Source organism: Tenrec ecaudatus, chromosome 2 (genome assembly GCF_050624435.1).
Source record: "Tenrec ecaudatus isolate mTenEca1 chromosome 2, mTenEca1.hap1, whole genome shotgun sequence".
In the NCBI taxonomy this organism is placed as follows: Eukaryota; Metazoa; Chordata; class Mammalia; order Afrosoricida; family Tenrecidae; genus Tenrec; species Tenrec ecaudatus.
Window position 1 is genome coordinate 190,869,274 of NC_134531.1, and position 20,693 is coordinate 190,889,966.

Consider the following 20,693-nt stretch of genomic DNA (forward strand, 5'->3'; position numbering starts at 1 on the left):
ACATGTGACCTCCTCGCTGGGGGACGGACAACAGAAAAGTGGGTGAAGAGAGACGTCGGATAGGTCAAGATATGACAAAATAATAATTTATAAATTATCAAGGGTTCATGAGGGAGGGGGGAGTGGGAAGGGAGGGGGAAAAATGAGGACCTGATGGCAAGGGCTTAAGTGGAGAGCAAATGTTTTGAGAATGATGAGGGCAATGAATGTACAGATATGCTTTACACAATTGATGTATGGATGGATTGTGATAAGAGTTGTATGAACCCCTAATAAAACGATTAAAAAAAAACACAATGCTACTCCTAGGTGGAATTGTGCCCAAAATACATGAAAAGAGCGACTCCAAAAAGAAACTGTAACCAATGTTTACTGCAGTACTATGCAAAAGGTAGATACAGCCCAAATGTCCATTAGCAAATGAACAGATCATCCAAATGGGATATGTATATACAATATGTATATGCAAATGCCTCTCAGAAAGTAGAAGAGATTAGGTCTTAATACATGCCAGAGTGTGGGTGGAGCTTGAAGACATTATACAGATCAAAATAAGTCAATCAAAAAAGGAAAAATATTGTATGACCTCACTTATATCAAAAGATAAGAAAAGGCAAATGTATCGAGATCAAATTTTATTTGTAGTTACTCGAGGTGGGAGGGACAGGGAAAGAGGGATTGTGATGAGAAAATCCCATAACCCTATTATAGTAATTCCTGTCAATAAATTAAGCACCTATAAAATTTTGAATTCCCAAAAGTGTTGTGATAGATCTAGTTACAGCCAGGACAAAAACAAAAACAACAAAACATTAAGTAGTTGCTAAGACTGTTTTTGTACAGCCAAACACCTCATGGGCTAAGGCTTCTTGGTTTGGAGGCTTAGGGTTATGGTTTCAGGAGACATCCCAGATAACTGGCTTCATGATGTATTTAGTGTTTCCCGTTCCTCTCCTAGTTCATTGGCTGTGTCGTGCCTAGGGTCTACACGCTAGCGAGTGGCCACCCACGACACAGCCATTGGCCTCTATCCCCTTGGAACAACGGAGGAAGAAAGAGGCAGGATACGATGAGGATGTGGAATGTGGGGTTGGTTGTCTACGTGGACAGCTGCCTCTTTTTGCCATGAAACCAAAAGAACTAGACAGTGCCTGGCTACCATTATTAAGCATCTTGATAAAAGATTCCATAGAAAAAATTCTCATCAAAAGCAATAAGGAGCACAGCGGCAGGTTGCAGAATAGAACGTCCAGTTCTCATGGACTAGACTTTTAGAGTCATAGAAGATGGAATCCCTGACACTGTTGCCCTAAGATGCTGTTTAAATCTAAACCTAAAACATCTCGTGAAATGATCTTAAAACCAAATAGTACAGTAGTATAGCTTAACTAGTTTAAAAAAAAAAAAAGGTCTATCATGAGCAAGATGCTCTTTTAAGAACCATCTATCTAGTTGTGAACAGGAGTTTGGAAGATTAGATGGGAACTCCAGGAAGCTGTCAGTTCATGTCAGTGAGGGAGGTACAACTCAGAATAGGGGTGGGGTGGGGGAATGGTTGCAAAACTTGAAGAATGTAATTAATGTCACTAAGTTGTTTATGTGGAAATTAGTGAATTGGTGTACGTTTTGCTGCATGTATCCTGTACAAGAAAATAAATAAAATTTAAAGCAAAACAATGTTTAATTACAAAGAGATCGCTGGCAACAAATTTGCCAAATGTAGTATACCATTATTTGCTCTCTTGACTGGTGTACATAAGCAGTGCCCCCCCAATCAATCAATAAATGAATGAATGAATAAATAGAAGGCAGTGTTTCCCCGAAAATAAGACAGTATCTTATATTAATTTTTGCTCCCAGAGATGCACTAGGTCTTATTTTCAGGGGATGCCTTGTTTTTCCATGAAGAAGAATATGGTACACATTTATTGTTTTATTAAAAGAGACCTCGTACTTCCTGTCTGCTCCAGCGGTGCTGAGGCTAACAGTGAGCTGCGCAGCCGGCACCCGCGTTACTATCCAGAGTCCAGAGTTACAGTAGAATCGGGGGCCTTCTTTTCGGGGGGGGGGATGCCTTATATTTCAGCAAGAGGCAAAACTGTAAGTAGGTCTTATTTTCAGGGGATGTCTTACTTTCAGGAAAACGGGGAAGGAGCTTTGTGACACTATGAAGCATCGGACTGCTGAGAGACTCAAGCCTACCAACTGCTCCCAGGAGACAGTTGAGGCTGTCTGCTCTCTTTAGCCCATTTTAAAATTTCTTTTTGTATTGTCTAAGTTATTGCTGGTTTGCCTACCTACAGAAGATAGGCATGGGGAACAAGCCCGAGGAGAAAGCGACTGCATTGGATTTATAATTTAATGAAAGGAGAATTTATGTATATTATGTATATATGTAAATTTCTACAGCACTGACTTCCCAACCAAAAGCCTAGCTTTCCCTCTCTGAGCCTTCCTTTGGGTCCTGTGCCTTTCTTATCAAGGAGCCAGTGTCTCAATTCCAAATGACTGTTTGCCAGTAGGGTTGAGCGCGTTAATCTTGGTGAGCACAGCGTAATGAAAATAGCTGACAATCACACCAGGCACATGCTAAGTACCAAGACCTAAAACGCTTACAGTCTTCACTGCCACCGTGAGGTAGGCACTCTTATTACCCCTGTTTGATAGATTCAGAACAGGTAGGCTCAGAGCTAGTCCAGGCTCTGGCTGAGGGGGCAGGGGTGGGTTAAACATATACTGGGTGCTTACGAATTTACCACTGTCTTGAAAATCCTGGGATGAAGCTGGAAATCGGGCTCCTAGAAACATCCTCTGAGAATGCTAGCAATGAATGACTGTGTGGGGAAAAGGCAAGTTGAAAGATGTGTTTCCATTTTGAAAATGTGGGTATTCGAAGAAATGCCTTTTCTGATTAGACCCGGGAGATTCTCTTTTACTAAACAATTTTTAAAACCTTGTCTGCTTGAAAAAAAAATATTTTTTAAAGAATCACTTTCTCTTTCTATCCCCTCCCCCAATCGTTATCAATTCACTGCTGTTCTCAGTTGTGTCCCCAACAGTGTGTTCAGTGTCTGAAGACAGGTGCTCCGTGACTTTCCGTTCGAGGGAAAGTGACTTTTTCCTCCTGATGTTTTTATTGGCGTAGAATCACGTATCATACAATTCAATAGCTCAGGAACATCAAGAAACATTGTACAATCATCACCACAGTCTTAGAACATTTTCTTCGTTCTTGTGCTCACTGTTATTAACTCATTTCCCCGCAACCCCCTCTGCCATACCCCCCACGGAACTGTCAAGCTGTGTCTATATGTTCTGCAATCTTGGACTGCATCTATAAGGGAGGGAAAACTAAACAATAACAAAGTAAAACAGATAAAAACCTCAATCAAATAGAAAGCCAAAATGTTAAAAACTACAACAAAGTTAAATGGATCATAAGGGAGATCAAGCGGAAGGGTGTAAATTTTAACCTAACTGCGTCTGTAGCAATCCACTTTCCAACATATTCTGCATGATAGGAAGACTGTTCACATTCCTGGTCCCTGATCAGAAGGGATTCATCAGGGGCTTGACCCATGTGCGTTTCCACTCATTTTTTATAAATGAAACTGCTCTAAAATGGGTCAAAATGGACATCAAATGATAAGATATTACATTTTAATCTAATTACTACTGCCGTAATCCACCTTACAATGCTCTCTTCTGCTAAAAGGGTCATTCACTTTCCTCAGCGTTGATCAGAGGGGATCCACAGCAGGCTTAATCCATGTGTGGACCCTGCAAATGTATTTGAGGATTCCACTTTAATCCATGACTTTCTACAAACCACATGTTCAGAATTCAAGCTCTGATACCATTCCCTCCTTAAGATCTGGATTGTATTATTTACAATCCTTGGATCACACAGGCTGGTGTTCTTCTTCCATGTGGACTTAGTTGACACCTAACTTAGATGGCTGCTTGTTTGAAAATAAGCCTTTAAGACTCCTGATGGTATTCTTTCTGATAGATGGACCCCATCTAGTTTCTTAATCACACTTTGCTGTACCACCTATATCTTCAGTGATCTCTTCATGAGGATGAGCATAAGCAGGGCCATGTCATAAGAACTAACTGTTCTTAGATTGAGTCTAGAAGTAAATGCAAGCCTAAAACCATTCATACACATCTATCTATGGTTTATATTCATATATGTGTCTGGTTCACCTTAGAGACATTGTCATTTTATGTTAGAAAATATCAGTCATCCCCCTGGGGCATCATTCCATTGTCATCAAGCCAATGTAACTCTATAGAACAGGGTATAACTGCCCCCCTGTGATTCTCTAAGCCTGCAGATCTTCACAGGAGTAAAAAGCCCTATCCTTCCCCTGCAGAGCTGGCTGGTGGCTTCAAACTGCTAACCTAGAAGTCCATGGGGAACCACTATGAAGTGATAGTGTCATTAGTTTAGCCAGTGGTATAGAATTTTAAACACTGTAGAGAAAAGGAAACTGTAGGCATATAGACCAGCTGTGAACTAGAATACATGAATTGTTGACTTGTGCAAATTAAACTCTTAAGACATTATTTATACAAACAGTGGGGGTTGATGATAGAGCAAAACTTTCGGTAATATTCATTCCCAACAGCAGAGCCATGCTTACCATTCGTACATGTCATAATGAAGCAAGGAGAGCATTAAAATAGCAGATGCATGGTAGTTCCAGGCCACCATTCATTGTCACCATCAAGGGAAGAGATTCCGACCAAAGTCCACCATCTGCCAGTTCTACGCCCTGGCCTAACAGTCATCTACTTCTCACAATGGGAGTTTCAGCATTAGGTCCAATGGGGACAGGTGAGTTTGAGGTAAGGCCCAGTTGACTTGGTGGTATTTCCACATTGAGTCCTTCTGGTGTGGCCTATGAAGAATGTGCCTCGAACAAGAGCCGAAAGTTGCAGTAGAGCACATGACTAGTTCACCAGGGGCTGCATAGAAACTAGCTTAATGTCTCCGATTAGGAACCCAGTGCCATGCATATCCTCCCCTTGAGTTCCACATAAGTCTTGTTAAGCAATTCTTCCCAATGGGAGGTTGCTCCTACCCATTTTCCTACTAACAGAGATGCAATTGCCTTCTCCTAAATATACATGCCCTGCTCCCTGCATCTTGGCTTGAATTCCCAGGAAGATCCTCATCACTCTGGTGGGTGTCTGTTGGATGGGGGTGACCTTAGCACAGTTTTGTATGGCAGCACCTGAATGAATACTCTTCTTTCCCAACCACGTTGAAAAATGTACCCCAGCTGTCATGGGTACCCCAAGTGGTTTTTTAAATGTACATAGAGAGGGAGTAATATGTGTTTCCTGGATGTTAGGCAGACACTCTCTCATTGCTTAGGGGACTAGATTAGAAGAATATATGCCCTGGGGACAGTGGCCTGACTTCATCTCGCTTTTGATTTTATAATAGTGGGCTCATACAATATTTGTCCTTTTGTGACTGACTAATTTCACTCAGTATGATAGTATCCAGGTCATGAGATGAGAAACCAACTTCTTAATATCGGTTTATTAAGAAATCCTTGGGAGAAAGATGGGGTTTTCTGCTCCCATAACAGTTACAGTCTCAGACACTCATAGGAAATTCGTTGAGTTGGTATTGACGCAGTGACAGTGAGTGAGGAGGAATCCTGTCCTTTTGATGAGTTAGTCTATAGTTGTGTCAAAATACCCTATGTGATGTCTTTAGCCAGGGATGAATGTAGCACCTACCTCAGACGAACTTTTCATTAAAGTTTTGGGAACTAAAATATAGTAGAGCAGGCAAATTCACCTGGATTCTGAATTGAAAACATTCGACTTTAAATTCCTTAAAATTAATTTATCACTGTGTGGGGGGGTGTCTGTTGCCTTGGGGTGACTTTAGCACAGCTTTATATGGCAGCACCTGGATAGACGCCACTGGGGAAGGGTGGCAGCAGCTGCATCGTGTAGCAATGGCATGGATTCTAGTGGCGGGAAAAGGGGCCACAACATCAGTGCTACTTACTCGTATAGTCTGGCTCGCCTGGAGAGCATCAGACTTCTTAGATTTGTACTGTTTTAATGGTCTAGCATGGTTCAACTCCAAAATGCTGCTGAAAGAAGAAACTCCATTAGTTAGCATACTTAACACTATTGAATGATTACTCAGAGAAATGAACAACTACCTGTCTCCTAAGCTCAGAGATAATTTGAGGCCCATTTCAGCACTCTATTTTCTACCCAAAAAACCCATTTGTTTCTGCATACTTCAATTAGCGTAACTCAAAATTGGCCCTGAGGATGGTTGTGCTTAGGGCCATTGCGAATTAGAATCAGTTTGATGGCACGTAGCAGTGTGGCTGGTCTTAATGTTTCGCAGGGCATAGCCTCCATCACCTGCTGTCTTACTTAACCGCCTTCTACATGTTTCATTCTTGAGCGCTCGTGGGTGAGCTTTTTAAAGTGGGACCCACATGACAAAGCATTTCCTATGGTAAGATTTTTATATGTACAGTCCATTGACATTAATAGGACTGCATAATCATCACCATTAGTTTCTTAACTTTCTCATTGCTCTTAACAGAAACGCCTTGCCCCGGAAGCAGTAGCTTCCCTTTTCCTCCCTCCCTTCCGCCACTGGTCGTCTCCAATACTTTCTAGTCTCTGAGCATTTGTCTATTTCAGATAGTTCATATAAGTGGGATCATGCAGGTTTTACCAATTTATGACCGATTTATTTTACCCAGCATAGTGTTTTCAAGATCTATGCATCTTGAAACAAAACTTAGCTTCTCTTTATGGCTGAATAATAATCCATTTTATGCATATACCACAAGTTTAAAATGCATTTGTATTTTCAATATTGTTGAATATTCTAAAACTTACTGAACATAGTTGAAAGAGGGCTAAATGAATGACTGGACATGTCCTGTTCATAAATTGGAAGACTGAATATTATTATTTTTTTATCTTTTTATTGGGGCTCATAAGGCTTTTATCACAGTCTGTACATACATCAATTGAGCAAAGCACCCTTATACATTCGTTGCACTCGTCATTCTCATAATTCACCTTCCACTTGGGTTCTTGGAATCAGCTCGGTTTCCCTTTATTTCCCCCATCCCCCTCCCTCCCCGATCCCACCCCTGGTCCCTTGATAGTTTATAAATAATTATTATATCTTATCTTACACTCCCCGGCGTCTCCCCTCACCCGCCTCCCCATTGCCCATCTCCCAGAGAGGAGGTTACACATAGATCTCCGAGATCGGTTCTCCCTTTCTGCACCCCCTTCCCTCCTGGTGTCACCACTCCCACTGCTGGTGTTGAGGGGTTCGTCTGTCCTAGATTCACTGTGCCTCCAGATCCCCACTGCACTGCTGTACGTCCTCTGGTATGACCAGGTCTGCAAGGCAAGGTAGAATTGGGGCCATGATGATTGGGAGGGGAACGTCAGGAACTAGAGGAAGGTTTTGAGTTTCATTGTTGCTACACTGAACCCTGAGTGGCCCATCTCCTCCACACTACCCCTCTGGAAGGGGTGTCCAGCTGTCTACAGATGGTCCCCATCACGCACTCCCCCTCTTTCACGGTGATGTGATTCTCACCATCACCCCACCTTTGTTGTTGGAGACCTGGTCTCCTCTGCCCTTCACAGTCACCTATGTTGATGTGCTGCTTCCGTGTGGGCTCGGTTGCTTCTGGGCTAGATGGCCGCTTGTTTGCTTTCAAGCCTTTAAGTGCCCAGACGCTATATCTCTCAGTAGCCAGGCACCATCAGCCTTCTTCACCACACTTGCTTATGCACACTTTCGTCTTCAGCGATTATGTGAGGAAGGTGATCACACAATGATTGTTTTTGTTCCTTGGTGTCTGCTACATGGTCCATTCAACACCTTGTATTCGCTTAGGCCGTGTGCTTCTTCTCTGTGGGCTTTGTTGCTTCTGAGCTAGATGGCCGCTTATTTGCCTTCAAGCCTTTAAGACCCCAGATGCTATATCTTTTGATAGGCGGGCACCATCAGCTTTCTTCACCACGTTTGCTTATACACACGTCTGTCTTCAGTGATCATGTCGGGAAGATGGGTATCCTGCAATGACTGTTTAGCAGGGCGAGGTGCTATTGTATTGGGGGATTATGCATGAGGAGGCCCAATGGCCATCTGCTACCCTACTACTGAACCTATAAATATATGCATAGAAGTCTATTGCCCCCATAATCATAAATATATTTACATATGTACATGTCTGTATTTAGGCTTCTCTGTATGCACTTTGCCTCCTACTCCTTTCCTCTATTTCCTTTCGCTTTCCTCCCGACCCATTACCATGTTTAGCCTTCATTCTGGTTTCAGTAATTCCTCTCAGTTACCTTGCTCTTGGTCACTCCCTTCCAGTCCTCCCCTCCCCTCCCTCCTCCTGAATATTATTATTGAGATGTCACTTCTCTTTCAAGATATATGTTTGCATAAATTAAATATATGCTTAATACAATCACGATCAAGATTTCAGGATTTTTTTGTAGAAATTGACTAGCCGATTCTAAATGTTTTGAAAAAGCTAACAATTTAGAATATAAACAACAAAAATCAACCAAACCCACTGACATCAGCTCAATTACCTACAGATGGCTTTGGATCTCCAACCCCCCTCTTTAACATTGATATAATGGTTTGTTTGGGATCTTTTGATACCTAATACCGTCGACATCACATGATCACATAGGCTGATATGCTATTTCCATGTGGGCTTATTTGCTTCCCTGATAGATGGCTGCTTGTTTAACTTCAAACCTTTTTAAAACCCTAGACGCTGTATCCTTTAATAACCAGGCACCATCCGCTTTCTTCACCACATTTGTTTAAGCACCCACTTGACCTGATGCCAGGGGCTTAAGTGGAGAGCAAATGTTTTGAGAATGATGAGGGCAATGAATGTACAGATGTGCTTTACACAATTGATGTATGTGTGGATTGTGAGAAGAGAAAAAAAGCACCCATTTTGTCTTCAGCAATCATGTCGGGGAGGTGAGTATCAAAGAGTGCCTGGGAAAGTTTTATGTCCTCTTTCTTAGGACATAAAAAGTATGAACTATAATACATTTGTTTTGAAAATTTGGACTTGAAACTACTGCTTTTCAAAAGACACTGAAGAAAAGGGTGTTGGGGTGGGGTTGGGGGAGCTGCAATGTCTAGAAAATATTCCCAGTAGGCATACTTGAAGAACTTGTGAATAGAAAGACAAACAACCCAATCTGAAAATGTGCAAATGATTTTGAAAAGATGCTTCATGGAAGAAGAAAAGTGAATGGACAATAAGACCAAGAAAGAATGCTCAAATTATTAGTCATCAGAGAAATGTAAATGAAAACCACAGCGACATCACACTTCTCCCTATTGAAACAGTTGACATTTTAGAAGATTGAGAATATTGTTTATTGCAGAGCATGTGGAGCCAACTGGAACTTTTGTATGGTCCTGATCCAGAATCTAAACTCATAGCTATTAACTCAGTGCTGACTCGTAGCGACCCTTGTCGGTTTCCAAGACTGTAACTGTTGCCAAGAGTAGAAAGCCCAGCCTTTCCCCCACAGAGCTGCTGGTGGTTTTGAACTGCCAACCATACAGATCGCAGCCCAACGCGTAACTACTATACCACCAGGGTTCCTGGTGTATTGCTAAGAATCTACAATAATTTAACCTCTTTGAAAAATGTGTTTTCGTTTTCTACACAATTGAACTTACACAGCTTTTGCGATACACCAGTGTCACTCCTAACTATTTACCCAGCAGAGAAGAAACTATTTTCACTCAGACTTGTACATGATGTTCATTAACACATTTCTTCCTGAAAGCCCCAAGCTGGAAGCAACCCAAACATCTATCAACATCGATGTGGTACACTGATACAATCAAACACTGTGTGTGCTTACCGAGTGAAACCTGTGAGAACCCAACTCCACAGGCCTGCCTCGTTTCCCCCGTCTCGCATGCTTCCTGCCTTTGAAAGGCTACGTTGCTGTCACTCCTTTGAGTGTGAACTATCTGAGTTTTCCTTCTGTAGCAGGTCTTAGCCTTATACAGGTCGGACTTTATCGGGTCTTACTATAATCCTTAGGTGAATAATCTTGTTACACATTGCTTCCCGTCTGAACTTCCATCGGAACTTCAGTTTCTTCTTCTGTTGTACAATGGAGATGATAGCGTCTACCTTAGAGGTTTCGAAGAGGGGGCTCTGTCAGGTAAGCATTGCACTGCTAGCCATAAGGTGTGTGGTTCCAGCCCCCCAGCTACTCCACAGGAGAGAGTTGAGACTGCCTGCTCCAGTAAAGACTCACAGCCTGAGAAGCATCAACCTGGAAGATCCCGGCGGATTGAAATGGACTCGGTGGCAGTGGGGTCTTTTTGTTAGTTTGTTTCATTCGGCCTTCGGGAAAATGGAAGCTGCTGTGTAAAAGCACTCACCGTGTTCTTAATACGTAGTAGCATGTCTTCTTGGCTTGGTTTTTGTTCTAGTTGTCTTGTATCCTCCCTTCATTGTGCTTTTCCAAGCGTTGTTTGTTTGTAATTTAAGATTGAGATGTGTCCCTTGCCTCTCTCCTGTCCCTCTTAGATGAGAAAAAATCAAAAGCCTCTTGCTGTGCCCCTAGTTATGTGTGTATGACATTTGAAGGGGTAAGAGCTATGAAGACCGACAGCATTGACCAGCTTAATGCTAACCAAATAAAGTCATGTTTATGTTATTCGCGATGCGTAAGTTATCAATGAAGTGAAAAGGTAAAATGATACTGTAATCTTATAAAACTGAGAATCCCCATCCTTACTTGACCTCTCATCTTCTCATAATCCTCCAACAGGACGTCATCGACCTAACTAGAGAAACCAGGCCAAGGACAAAGGATCGCAGTGGACTCTGTGTGATTGACCTGACAAAAGCTGAGGAAGAGCATAGGCCAATTGCCACTCTCGACCTGACTCTCGAGCCTGTTGCTCCTTCCCAGAAGGAGCCGACGAGTCTTCAGACATATGCCAGCCTCTCTGGGAAAGAGGTGACAGAAGGGCAGATGGACCGAAGCTCTCTGCCTTTTGCACAGAGAATGGTTAGCAACAATCCTATGTATCTGGACCGATTGGAACACCCCACCTGTGACCGTCCCCAAGCCCCAACATCCATCAATCAACGCTCTGTTTATCCAGCAGAGCCAAATTGTAGCTCAGCAGCATTCAAAGGTGACTTCAGCTTCTTGGCAAGCCTACGCCTGACTTCAGATTCTCACTTTCTCCCCCCAACAAGCAATAGGAGAAGCAGCAATCAAAGCACAGCCTTTCCATGCCTACAGCAAGATGTGCCTTGCCCAACGAAAGCCTCACCATGCCCATTTCAAGCCTCGCCGTGTCCTCCGCGAGCCTCCTCATGCCCACCACGAGCCTTGTCCTGCCCTCCACAACCCATGCAGTGCCGACCACAAGCCTTGCCTCCCCCGCCTCAAGAAATGCCCTGCCCTCACAATGGAGTGGGTCCTCAGCAGCATGTGCCAAGCTCACCCCAAGACTCCTCGAGGCCTCGCCAGCTCTCAGCGAACCCACCTCCAGATTCTCGCGGCCCACCTCAAGACACTTGGGGCCCACCTCAAGATGCTTGGGGCCCACCTCAAGACGCTTGGGGCCCACCTCAAGATGCTTGGGGCCCACCTCAAGATGCTTGGGGCCCACCTCAAGACGCTTGGGGCCTACCCCAAGATGTAGCAGGTCCACCTCAAGATGTAGCAGGTCCACCTCAAGATGTACCAGGTCCACCTCAAGATGTACCAGGCCCACCTCAAGATGTACCAGGCCCACCTCAAAACATATCATATCCACAAAATGGGGCACACCTGCAAGGCTTGCCACAGCCCCTGCAAGATGTGCCACGGACCCCTGGAGACATGCCGCTATCACTGCAAATCAGGTCCCATTCACCCGGAGACATGCCGCTGCCACCAGAAACCATGCCACATTCCCCTAAGGACGTGCCACCGTCACCAGGAAATAGGCTATGCTCGCCAAGGGTGGGATCCCACTTCTCGAGAGGTGTGCCCCCACTACCCAGCAGTGTGCCGTGTCCGCCCAGAGACAGGCCGTGCCCACTTGGAGTCTTGTCTGCCTTCCCACGAGGGAAGCCTGACTCTCCTCCGAATGATGTACAGAAGCGGGACACGCCGATGGAGATCTCCACTCTGTCCCCTCAGCGTTGCTCTCCCAGGCCGCAGTCCCCGCAGCAGGGAACGTCGTTGGACGAGGAGAAACTCCCGTGGCTCTCCGTCCTGAAAACCCCAGGCAGAAAAGCGCTGCCACTCTCAGAGCCCGCCAACCCAGCATCGGTTCGGACGCCCGCTGGAACAGCTCGCGGGGGGCTGCCCAACAGGCCGTGCCTGCACAGACTCAAGTACTTCTTACGGCCGCCGGTGCATCACCTCTTCTTCCAGACACTCATACCAGATAAAGACGCAAGAGAGGTAAGCTGGCATATTCTCGCCTATGGATTGGGGTCTTCTGTATAGGTCTGGGACAAAGCGCGTGTCACTGCAGTTTGTGCGAGTCCATGCGTGACAGGACATGTCCAGTCTGGGCTTGACTCGGTCATCTTGACCGTACTATGGAAACCGTGCAGTGTAGAGTCAGATCAGGATTCCCATTTCAGCCTCTCATTTATACACCGCCGCTGGGCAAGTCGTTTTCTCTCCCTGAGCCGCAGCTGTGAGATGACATGCGACGCACCTGCCAGTGTCATAGGACTTCCCCAGGTGCTTTTCCTCCAGGCCTGGGCCGGTCCCTGCGCGATGTCCCAGGGTAGCTTCCATGCTGCACAAAGCATGATGCTCGGGACACTTCAGTGCCTCCAGGCTTATTACTCCCTGCCCTTCAGGGAGGAGATTCCATTTTTGAATGTTAGGAAGGATGCTGCTTCCCACTGGTCCTCAGTCTGTGAGGATTAAACCGTCTGTGTAAGGGAAAAGGTGGAGCTAAGTCCCACCGTATGAAGGTACTTTGTCATTAAGCTCAGTGCCATCCTGACATGAAGAAGACTGGCTTGAAGTTATTAAAAAAGTCAAAAGGTACATATTCCTTCTTACTGGAGCAGTAATGACCCAGCTTAGCAGGTGTCAGGTGTTCGCCTTGAATTGGCTTGGAAAGTAATTTTTCTTCTTTTGTTTCAATTTTTTTCTCTTCTCCTTATGAATGATTCTACTCCCCATTAGCTCATTTTCCCACTGAGTTTATCTCAGGTTGGTGATACATCTCTCCGTATCTAGAGCACTTGGAGGAGAGAAACTGTCACTGTTTCCCTAGTCAAGACTGGGGCGGGAGGGGGTCTTTGTAGGCGTTGTTGATGACACAACGCCACCAGGAGATCCATAGGAGCTATCCACATGGCTCATGTTTTTAGTTGACAGTCAGACTGAGTAGAATGGATTTTTCTTCACCTTTGTTTCTGACTTTCCTAAAGAATCCCAGCGCTGGTGTATAGTTGTTATCTTCTCTGTGCCTCATATGATTTAATCTGGGCGATTAGTAAATAACTTCACTAGATTATTTTCCCCCTTCTTACGTCATTCCCCGTACTGCCGTTTACTAACCATTCACCTGCACTCCGCTGGGTGTCTTTGTTCGGCTCGAATAAGATCATATTGGCCACATGGCAGTTGTTTCGCTTCTGATGCACACTCAAGCACACACCCACCTTTTGAGCCCTGTGCAAGGGCTCTGTAAGGATTGCTTCCCTTTCTTTTTTTCTAATACTCTTATTAGGGGCTCTTACATCTCTTGTCACATTCCATACATTCCTCCAGTGTGCCAGGTACCTTTGTACATGTGCCGCCACCATCATTTTCAAAGCATTCTCTTCCCACTTGAGCCCCTGATAGCAGCTCCCCATCTCTTCCCCCTCCCTCCTCCCTCACGAACCCTTGATAAGTTATAGATTAATTTTCCCATACCTTACATCCTCCTCCATCACCCCTCACCCACTTTTCTATTATTCGTCCCCCTGGGAGGGGGTTCTAGGTTAATCCTTGTGATTGATTCCCCCTTTCTCCCCACCCCCCACCCTCCTCTAATCCTCCTGGGATTTCTACATTCCTTATTGGCCCTGAGGGGTTTATCTATCCTGGATTCCCTGTGTTTCCGGCTCTTATCTGTAGCAGTGTGCATGCTCTGATCTAATCTGATTTGTAAGGTAGAACTGAGGTCATGATAGTGGGGGAAGGAAGCACCATAGCACTAGAGGAAAGTTGTGTTTCTTCAGTGCTATACTGCACCCTGACTGGCTCCTCTCTTCCCTGTGACCTCTCTGTGAGGGGATGTCCAATTGTCTACAGATGGACATTGGGTCTTCACTCCATGCTCCCCCTCCGTTCACCTTGGGTATGGTTTTATTCCGGGTCTTAGAAGTATTAGTTCCCTTTCAATAAAAACATTTCTATGTTTGTAGTTGTCACTATTTTGTAGACTAGAAGTGAATACTAAGGGCACAAGATTGTAACATGCATCAAATGCAAAGCCTGCCCCAAAGCAAAATGTTTATTCCCTTATCTTTTCTCGCTCTTTATATTCTCATTGCATCCAGCCATGGCCTCTCATCAGAGAGCTGTGAAGCACCTTTGAGTGACTTGAGACATGAGGGGAGTTGACTGGTCTTCTTTTATCCAAAAAATTCTTGGGAAGGACAATAGTGTAAAATAGTGTCATCACTATATTACACTAGTCTGCATAAGGTTCCAGATCTTTGGTTGGCTATTTCAAAGTAAACATTTCTTTCTGAGTTTAAAAAGAATGCTTGTTATGAAAAACAGCCACAGTATTATCGTTCAGGATTTATTATTATTAATTTGGTGAACTTCTCTCTGAGTGTGTTGTTATTGTTGTTGTTTGTTGAGAGCAGGCATCCCAAGCAGGGTTTGTAGTGTCTGGAGTTATATACCATCTATATTTGAAACCAGCCTCTGCCATTGATTGCTGCTTCCGTGAGCACTGATTATGGATTCAAGTAAAGTGAATCCTCATTCCTCTCAATGCTATCCAGTCTTTGTATGATCCATGCAGTCGCATGCCTTTACAGAGTGAACAAAAGACAAGTAGACATCTTTCTGGTATTCTCTATTGATGTACTGCTGCAAGTATGGTTGAATGATCTGCAGCAAAACTTTACTGGCATGTCATACCCATGGCATTGTTCAGTAATTCCTATTCTGTTGACCTACTGTCCTTTGGAATAGGTACCAACACGGATCGCTTCCACTCAGTCAGCTGGGTTTCCAGTCTTCCAGATTTCTTACATTAGAGAGTGAGTGCTTCTAGTGCTTCATCAGCTGGTTGAAACATTTCAGTTGTTATTTGGTCAATCCCAGGAGGCTTGTTTTTGTGAACCTTGCACTTCTTCAGTGCCATTGGTTCTTGGTCATATGCTACCTTGAAATAGGAGAATGTTCGCCAGTTATTTTTAGCACAGTGACTCTGTTATTCCTTCCATTTTCTTTTGATGCTTCTTGCATTATTCAACATCTTACGCAGAATCTTTCAATATTGCAACTTGTGGCTTGAATGTTTTCCTTTCATTCTTTCAGCTTGATCCATACTGAACATGTTCTTCTGTTTTGGGAACCCTAGGTCTTTGCACCTGTCATTGTAATTACCTTGTCTTCTCAAGCTGTCCTTTAAATGTTTCTGTTCATCTCTTTCATTTCATCATTTCTTTCAGTTACTTTAGCTACTGTGCCTGGCCCTGGAGAAGGACATCTTGCTTGGTAAGGGAGAGGGGCAGAGAAAAGCCCTCAGGTAGATGAATTGACACAGTGGCTGCAGCAGTGGGCTCAAACACAGGCACACTTGTGAGGATGATGTAGGACCGCCAGGATTTTGCTCTGTTGTGCATAAATCACTATGGCTCAGACCATCCGGATGACACCTACCAACTGTACTTTCAAGGGCAAGCTCCAGGGCGTCTTCTGGCATCCACTCCAAATTTTTTCTCCTTCTTGTCTTTTTCATGACCTTTTGCCATCAGATCTGACGTTCCTGACGTCATCCCTCAGCTGACAAGGCTCTGTCATTAGTATTCAATGTCAAGTCTGTTCTTGAGATGGTCTCGGAATCCATGTACTATGTGCTCAAGATTGTGTTTTACATCATCTACTTCAACCTGAACTTATGTCTGAGCAACTGATGATCTGTTCCACAGTCAGCACCTGGTGCCATTTTGGCTGCTAATAATCGAGTTTCTCCAGAGTCTCTCCTCACGGAGATGTACTCAGTTTGATTCCTGTGTAGTCCGTCTGGCATAGTCCATGTGTACAGTCGCCACTTACGTTGTTTAAAAAGGGAATGTATGGATGTGCTTTATACAATTGATGTATGTATATGTATGGATTGTGGTAAGAGTTGTGTGAGTCCCTAATAAAATGTAAAAAAAGAAAAGAGGAGAAAAAAATGATTAGGGAAAAGAATGTACAGATGTGCTTTATACAATTGATGTATGTAGATGTATGAACTGTGAAAAGAATTGTATCAGCCCCAATAAATTGTTAAAATTTAAAAAAAAATGAAGATCAGGAAAAAAAAATTTAAAAAAAAAAAGGTATTTGCAATGAAGTCGTTAGTCTTACAATATTCTGTCATGTGCTCTCCAGCTTCGTTTCTATCACCAAGACCATCTTTTCCAGCTTCTCTTCCTCTCTGTTTCTAGCCTTTGCATTCCAATCACCAAGAATCATCCGTGCATCTTGGTTGCATGTTTGCAATCAATTTCAGACTGAAAGAGTTGATAAAATTATTCATTTTTTTAAATCACTAGCTTTTTTGGCAGGTGCATAAACCTGAACAATAATTGTATCAGCTGGACTTTCTTACAGGTGTTCAGATGTTATACTATCAGAGATAGCGTTGAACTTCAAGACAGATCTTGATTTTTTTTCTACAGCAAAAGCTCCAATGCGCCACCATTTCTCTTGAATTTATCGTTCTTGGAACAGTGAGCGTTATGATTGTCTGACTAAAAATAGCTAATACCAGTCCATCCCAGCTCATTCGTGCCTGGACTAGTGATCTTTTTGCAGTCTATTTTTAATTTTTGACGACTTGCAATTTTCCAAGATTCATACTTCATACATTCCAAGTTCTGATTAGTAATGAATATTTATTTCTTCTCATTTTGAGCCTTGCCATCATAGTCTGTTCCTCTTGATTTGAAAACCTTTTCTTGATTTTTTTTTTAAACAGCGGCCTCATACAGTACTTTTCCTTTAGTTTTGCTAACGTTGCTTAGCGCGAGGTCCTCTAAATCCATCCATGTCATGAGATATTTCACAAATGCATCCTTCTTTAATGATGCACAGTACTTCGCTGTGTGTACTTACCAAAGTTTATTTGTCTGTTCTTCCTTTGATCGGCGTCCAGATTGCTTCCACCTTGCTATTGTCAATAGTGTGGTGGTGGACATGGGTATGCGTCCGTTGGTTCTTGCCATTCTCTTCCGTTTGTAGGGTATATACCACCTAGCACTGCTACTGGCTCACGTGGTATTTCTGTTCCCAGGTGTTTGAGGAAGTGCCATACCGCGTTTCTGTGTCACGGCTCCCACAGCAGTGCATAAGGGTCCCAATTTCCCCACACGTCCTTGTACATCTGATGTGTTTTTGCTTTTTTGAACTTTGCTATCAATTCGGGGTGGGAGGAGTGTGACACTGTTGTTTTAATTTGCATCTCTGAGGTTGCTAGCAAGCTCAAATATATCTTCATCTGTTTGTTGGTCGCCTGAATGCCTTCTTTGGTGAACTGTCTGTCCGTGTCTTTCCGCCCAGTTTTTATTAAGTTATTTGTCTTTTTTCTTGTTGAGGTATTGGAGTGTTCTATAGATCTTAGAGATTAGTTTCTTGTCTGATATGTCATTACCAAACTTTTGTTTCTCAGTCTGCGGGTTCTCCTTTTCAGTCTTTTGATGAGTTCTTTTGACGCACATCAGTTTCTTTTTTTTTTGCAAGTTTGTTTAATATGTTTCTTATTTTTAGGAGGACCTAGTCATTTATTCTGCTCTGTGGGTGTGTGTGTGTGTGTGTTTCATCATGTTTGATTGTGTATTTATGCCGGTGTTAGAAGAGTAATGTAGTCAGTCAGCAGTTCAAAACCACCAGCTGCTCCACAGGAGAAAGGCGGGCTTTAACAGTTAGAGTCTCAGACACACAGGGGCAGTTCTACCTGTTGGAATCTACTTCATGCCAGGGAGTCTGGCCTTTCAGATTAGGATCCCTAAGCTTGTCCCTATTTTTCCATTGATGATCTATAATGTTCTAGGGTTCACATTTACTTCCTCACTCAATCTTGGGTTTGTGTTTGTTTATGGAGTGAGATAAGGGTCCTGTTTTATTCTTTTGCAAGTGGAAATACAAGTTTGTGAGAACCATGTAATGTGCTTCAATTCTTTCTCAAAAAACAGTGGTCTGTAAGTAACTGAATCTATTTCTGGGTTCTCTATCACTTGTTGTACCAATACCAGTATTCTTTGACTACCATGACTATGTTGTAGGTTTTGAGATTAAGAAGTGTGAGGCCGCCTACATGGTTCGCCCTCTTCAGTGCTTAATTTGTTTATCCTGGGTCTCTTTTCTTTCTGTATACATTGGTGATTAGTTTTTCCATCTCTTTAAAGAATGATACTGAGATCTGGATCATAATTGCATGTACAGATAGACCACTTAAGCTAGTACTGACAATTTCACAATGTTAGCTCTTTCTATCCATGAACATGGTATCTTTGTAGGTCTTCCTTCCACTTTTGTAGGTCTCTTTTAATTACTTGTAGTAATGTTCTGTACTTTGCTTTATATAACTCTTTTATTTCTCTGGTTAGATTTATTTCTAAGTGTTTCATCTTTTGTGCGAATATTGTAAATGATACCGTTTTTTTGTTGTTTTTTTTTTGGATACTGTTTTCTTGATTTCTTTTTCAGAGCTCTTTGTTAACATACAAGAATCTAATTTATTTTTGTATGTTGGTCTTATACCCCACCAGGTTGCTGAATCTTTCAATTTATTTCAACAATTTTCTTTTTGCGTCTTTGGGGGTGTGTATAGATAGAAGCATGCCATCTGCAAATAGGGATTTTATTCTCTTTTGCATATTTGGATACCTTTCTTTCTTTGTGTTATCTTTCCACTGTGAATAAGACTCCAGCACAATATTAAATAAGAGCAGTGCTTCAGGCACCCTATCTGCTCTCGTTTACAAGGGAAATGCTTTCTGTTCCCCCCATTAAGGAAGATGTTAATTTTGTGTATGTGCCCTTTATTATGTTCAGGAACTTACCTTCTGTTTGCATTTTATTGAGTGTTTGCAGTATCTCACTGTTTTATAATTTATTAAAGCTCGGCCTGTTCTGAAGAGAATATGCATTGTACCATGTGGTAGTGGAGCATCTCTATATGTTTGAGAGGAAAGCCGATTAATTGCATCGTTTAGTTTGTCTCCTTCGTTGAGTTTCCTTCCTTTTCTGTTCTTCCTGAAGATGGTGTACGCTGTGTGCATTGTGATAGGAACTGAAGAGCCCCCAATAGAATGATTTATGACTTTTTTAAGAATGGTGTGTTGGAATCTCCTGCACTGCGTGTAGTGTTGTCTGTTTCTCTCTTCGGATCTGTAAGAGTTTGAGTCTTGTATTGCGAGGCTCTTTCATTGGGTGCCTAGACATGTTTTATAGTTGTGTCTCGCTCAGTTGTCCCTTTGATCATAATGCAGTGTCCTTCTTTGTGTCTCGTGGGATTTTCTTTGCTTTTTGTTTTATTTTTTATTTTATTTCTTGCCATTCCTGCTCTTTTTAAAGCTGACATCAGGTTGGTGTATTTTTTCTTTCCTTTAAATCTTAGTCCAGTTTTGTCTTTGTGTGTAAGCTTTGTTTCTTGAAGAACATACTGATGGGGCGATTTTCTTATCTATTCTGCTACTCTGTCTCATGACTGATACATTTAATTCCTTTATAATCAGTGTCGTTATTGATAAGTATGAGTTTTTTGCTGTTTTGGTGTGTGGATTTTTGTGTGTTGTTGATTTCTTAGTTCCTCGTAATTTTTTGTACCGAGTTCAGTTTGTTTATAGCATTTGCCTTCTTTTTCTTCACTGTTGTTTTATTATTTACAAGGTCTTTGTAATTTTTCTTTTTTCATCTGTCTTCTTTGATCTCACCTTATTATTTGTTCCTTTCTTCCCAAATTCAAACATTCTAGTCTGTCTTGAAATCTACTTGACTTCTCTACCTGAATGTTTTCTTTCTACATTGTTGTTCCCTATAGTATTTTTTGTAAGGTTGATCTTGTTCTTACATATTCCTGTATTTTTTTATTGTTGTTCTTACCTGGAAATTATCTTATTTCTCCCTCATATTTGAGGGACAGTTCTGCTGCATGTAATATTCTCGACAGTTTTTTTCTTTAGAGTTTTACATGTATTGCCCTCTTACCTTCTTCCCTGCATGGTTCCTCTGAGAAATCGGAACGTAGTCTTACTGGTTCCCCTTGGTGGGCAATGTTTCTATTTTCCTGGTCTTCTGTAGGTTCTTTCCCTGTCTTGATTTTGGAACGCTTCAGTATGATGTGCTGTGGTTATTTCCTTTTTGTCTTTTCTCGCCACTATTTTCTCCTCCGTGATCTTAGGGGAATG

At 42.7% G+C, this 20,693-nt stretch overlaps 1 protein-coding gene across 1 annotated transcript in view; it reads left to right on the plus strand.

The window, feature by feature from the left end:
* The window catches only part of SIMC1 (SUMO interacting motifs containing 1), an 85,258-nt gene that overhangs the window by 11,822 nt on the left and 52,743 nt on the right, over nt 1-20,693 (plus strand). The window contains exon 2 of the mRNA XM_075541980.1: nt 10,867-12,504. Coding sequence (XP_075398095.1) covers nt 10,867-12,504 — 1,638 coding nt within the window. The remainder of the gene's footprint in view (nt 1-10,866; nt 12,505-20,693) is intronic.